Source organism: Limulus polyphemus, unplaced genomic scaffold, assembly GCF_000517525.1.
Source record: "Limulus polyphemus unplaced genomic scaffold, Limulus_polyphemus-2.1.2 Scaffold2187, whole genome shotgun sequence".
NCBI lineage: Eukaryota > Metazoa > Arthropoda > Merostomata > Xiphosura > Limulidae > Limulus > Limulus polyphemus.
Genome location: NW_013667797.1, coordinates 142,919 through 144,658, shown reverse-complemented (window position 1 = coordinate 144,658; position 1,740 = coordinate 142,919). Strand labels below are relative to the sequence as shown.

At 30.6% G+C, this 1,740-nt stretch overlaps 1 protein-coding gene across 4 annotated transcripts in view; it reads right to left on the bottom strand.

Annotated features, from left to right (window-relative positions):
* Positions 1-1,740, bottom strand: part of LOC106466208 (mitogen-activated protein kinase-binding protein 1-like) — a 124,675-nt gene that overhangs the window by 37,842 nt on the left and 85,093 nt on the right. For all 4 annotated transcript variants that reach the window (XM_022394166.1, XM_022394167.1, XM_013926456.2 and 1 more), the window contains one exon: positions 870-968. In XM_022394166.1, the coding sequence (XP_022249874.1) occupies positions 870-968 (99 nt within the window). The remainder of the gene's footprint in view (positions 1-869; positions 969-1,740) is intronic.

The following is a 1,740-nucleotide window of genomic DNA, read 5'->3' as shown; positions in this document are numbered from 1 at the left end:
ATATATATATATATATATATATATATATATATATTTAAAAAAATTCCATCATTTTATTTGGAATCTTACCTACTTACAGTTTCGAAAAAGAAAGAAAATACAAAATATGATGTTTCAAGTTCTTTGTTAAAACCTTCTTTAAAGTGTTAAGAAAGCATCAGCAGAGAGTTCAAAATGTCATCCATCAATGGTTGCTAAAGTTTAAATTGAATACCAGACATTTGTAACAAGAATTTATTAAAATGTTATTTACTAACTGAATACCATACAAATGTGTTATGGTGACAGCAAAACATGTCTGTCATAATAATAATAACAAACAAATCATTCTGTAACTACATGAGCAAGTTTACTTTACAATCACTGTTATGTGATTAAATATACAGGTTATATGGTCTAAATGTTGTAGTGTAACTGTATGCACATTCTACAATCTATATAGTTTGCAAACAGTGGTGACAATAAGTACATGTTCTGTCATCTGCAAACATTGGTGTGACTATATCTACATGTTCTATGGTCTGCAAACAGTCGTGTGACTATACCTACGTGTTTTATGGTCTGCAAACAGTGGTGTGACTATATCTACATGTTCTATGGTCTGCAAACAGTGGTGTGACAATATGCATATATTCTATGGTCTACAAATGGTGGTGTGCTTATATGCACATGCTCTGTAGTCTGCAAACATTGGAGTGACTATATCTACATGTTCTATGGTCTGCAAACAGTTGTGTCACTGTAGGTATGTATTCTATAGTCTAAAAGTAGTAAAGTAATTGTACGTTCAGACTCATGAATTGAATGAAAAATCATATGTTCTACAGTCTATAAGTACATTGGTAGGGTATATATCAAAGTCTCCTCACCTTTGTTGAGCGAGAATACTCTAGATACCAAAACTTTACATGTCGATTCCCCACAGTAACAAAGTAGGTACCACCAGCAGAAAATGACAAGGCTTTCACCTACAAAATATCAACAAGGAGAACCAACTCTCAGTAACAGAACAGAAAAGAATAATTTGAAAACAATTACAGTGAAAATATATCACGCTAATACATAGGAATATTTTCGGTATCAGTTTGACACCTTACACACAAACATTTATCAACATTTCTTTAATAGACACCATTTCCTATCTTAGAATCAACTTTGAAGGTTTATTATTTAAAACGTGTCTTCCACCAAAAACTTAACATTTCAATTCAGCATAGCTTGATAAAGATGTTAAAATCAAGTAATGTTCATGTTATCATTAAAATCAATAAATGGGAATGTTTATATCCAGTTTTGTCAACTTTACAATAAATCATTAAAATTAACAATTGAGACATTTTCACCTCAAGTTTTGTCAACTTTACACTAAAGTTACCATTAAAATCCACAAATGAGACATGCTTACCTAAAATTTTGTCAACTTTATACTAGTTACCATTAAAACCCATAACTAAGAACTGTTTACCTCAAATTTTGTCAAACTTGACAATGAAGATACATTAAAATCCATATATATGAGAAGTGTTTACCTCAAGTTTTGTCAACTTTACACTAAAGGTACTACTTGATCCAAGCTAGATAAACCAATTCACACTGAGAACTATTCACTCTATTTAGAACTTACAACTTACGCAGAAAAAACAAAAACATTGAGAATGTTTAGTTACCATTTAAATAAATTACTTAAATTTGCAGATGATATTAAGGTCTTGGGTGTTGCTAGTTTTGAAGAGGATGATG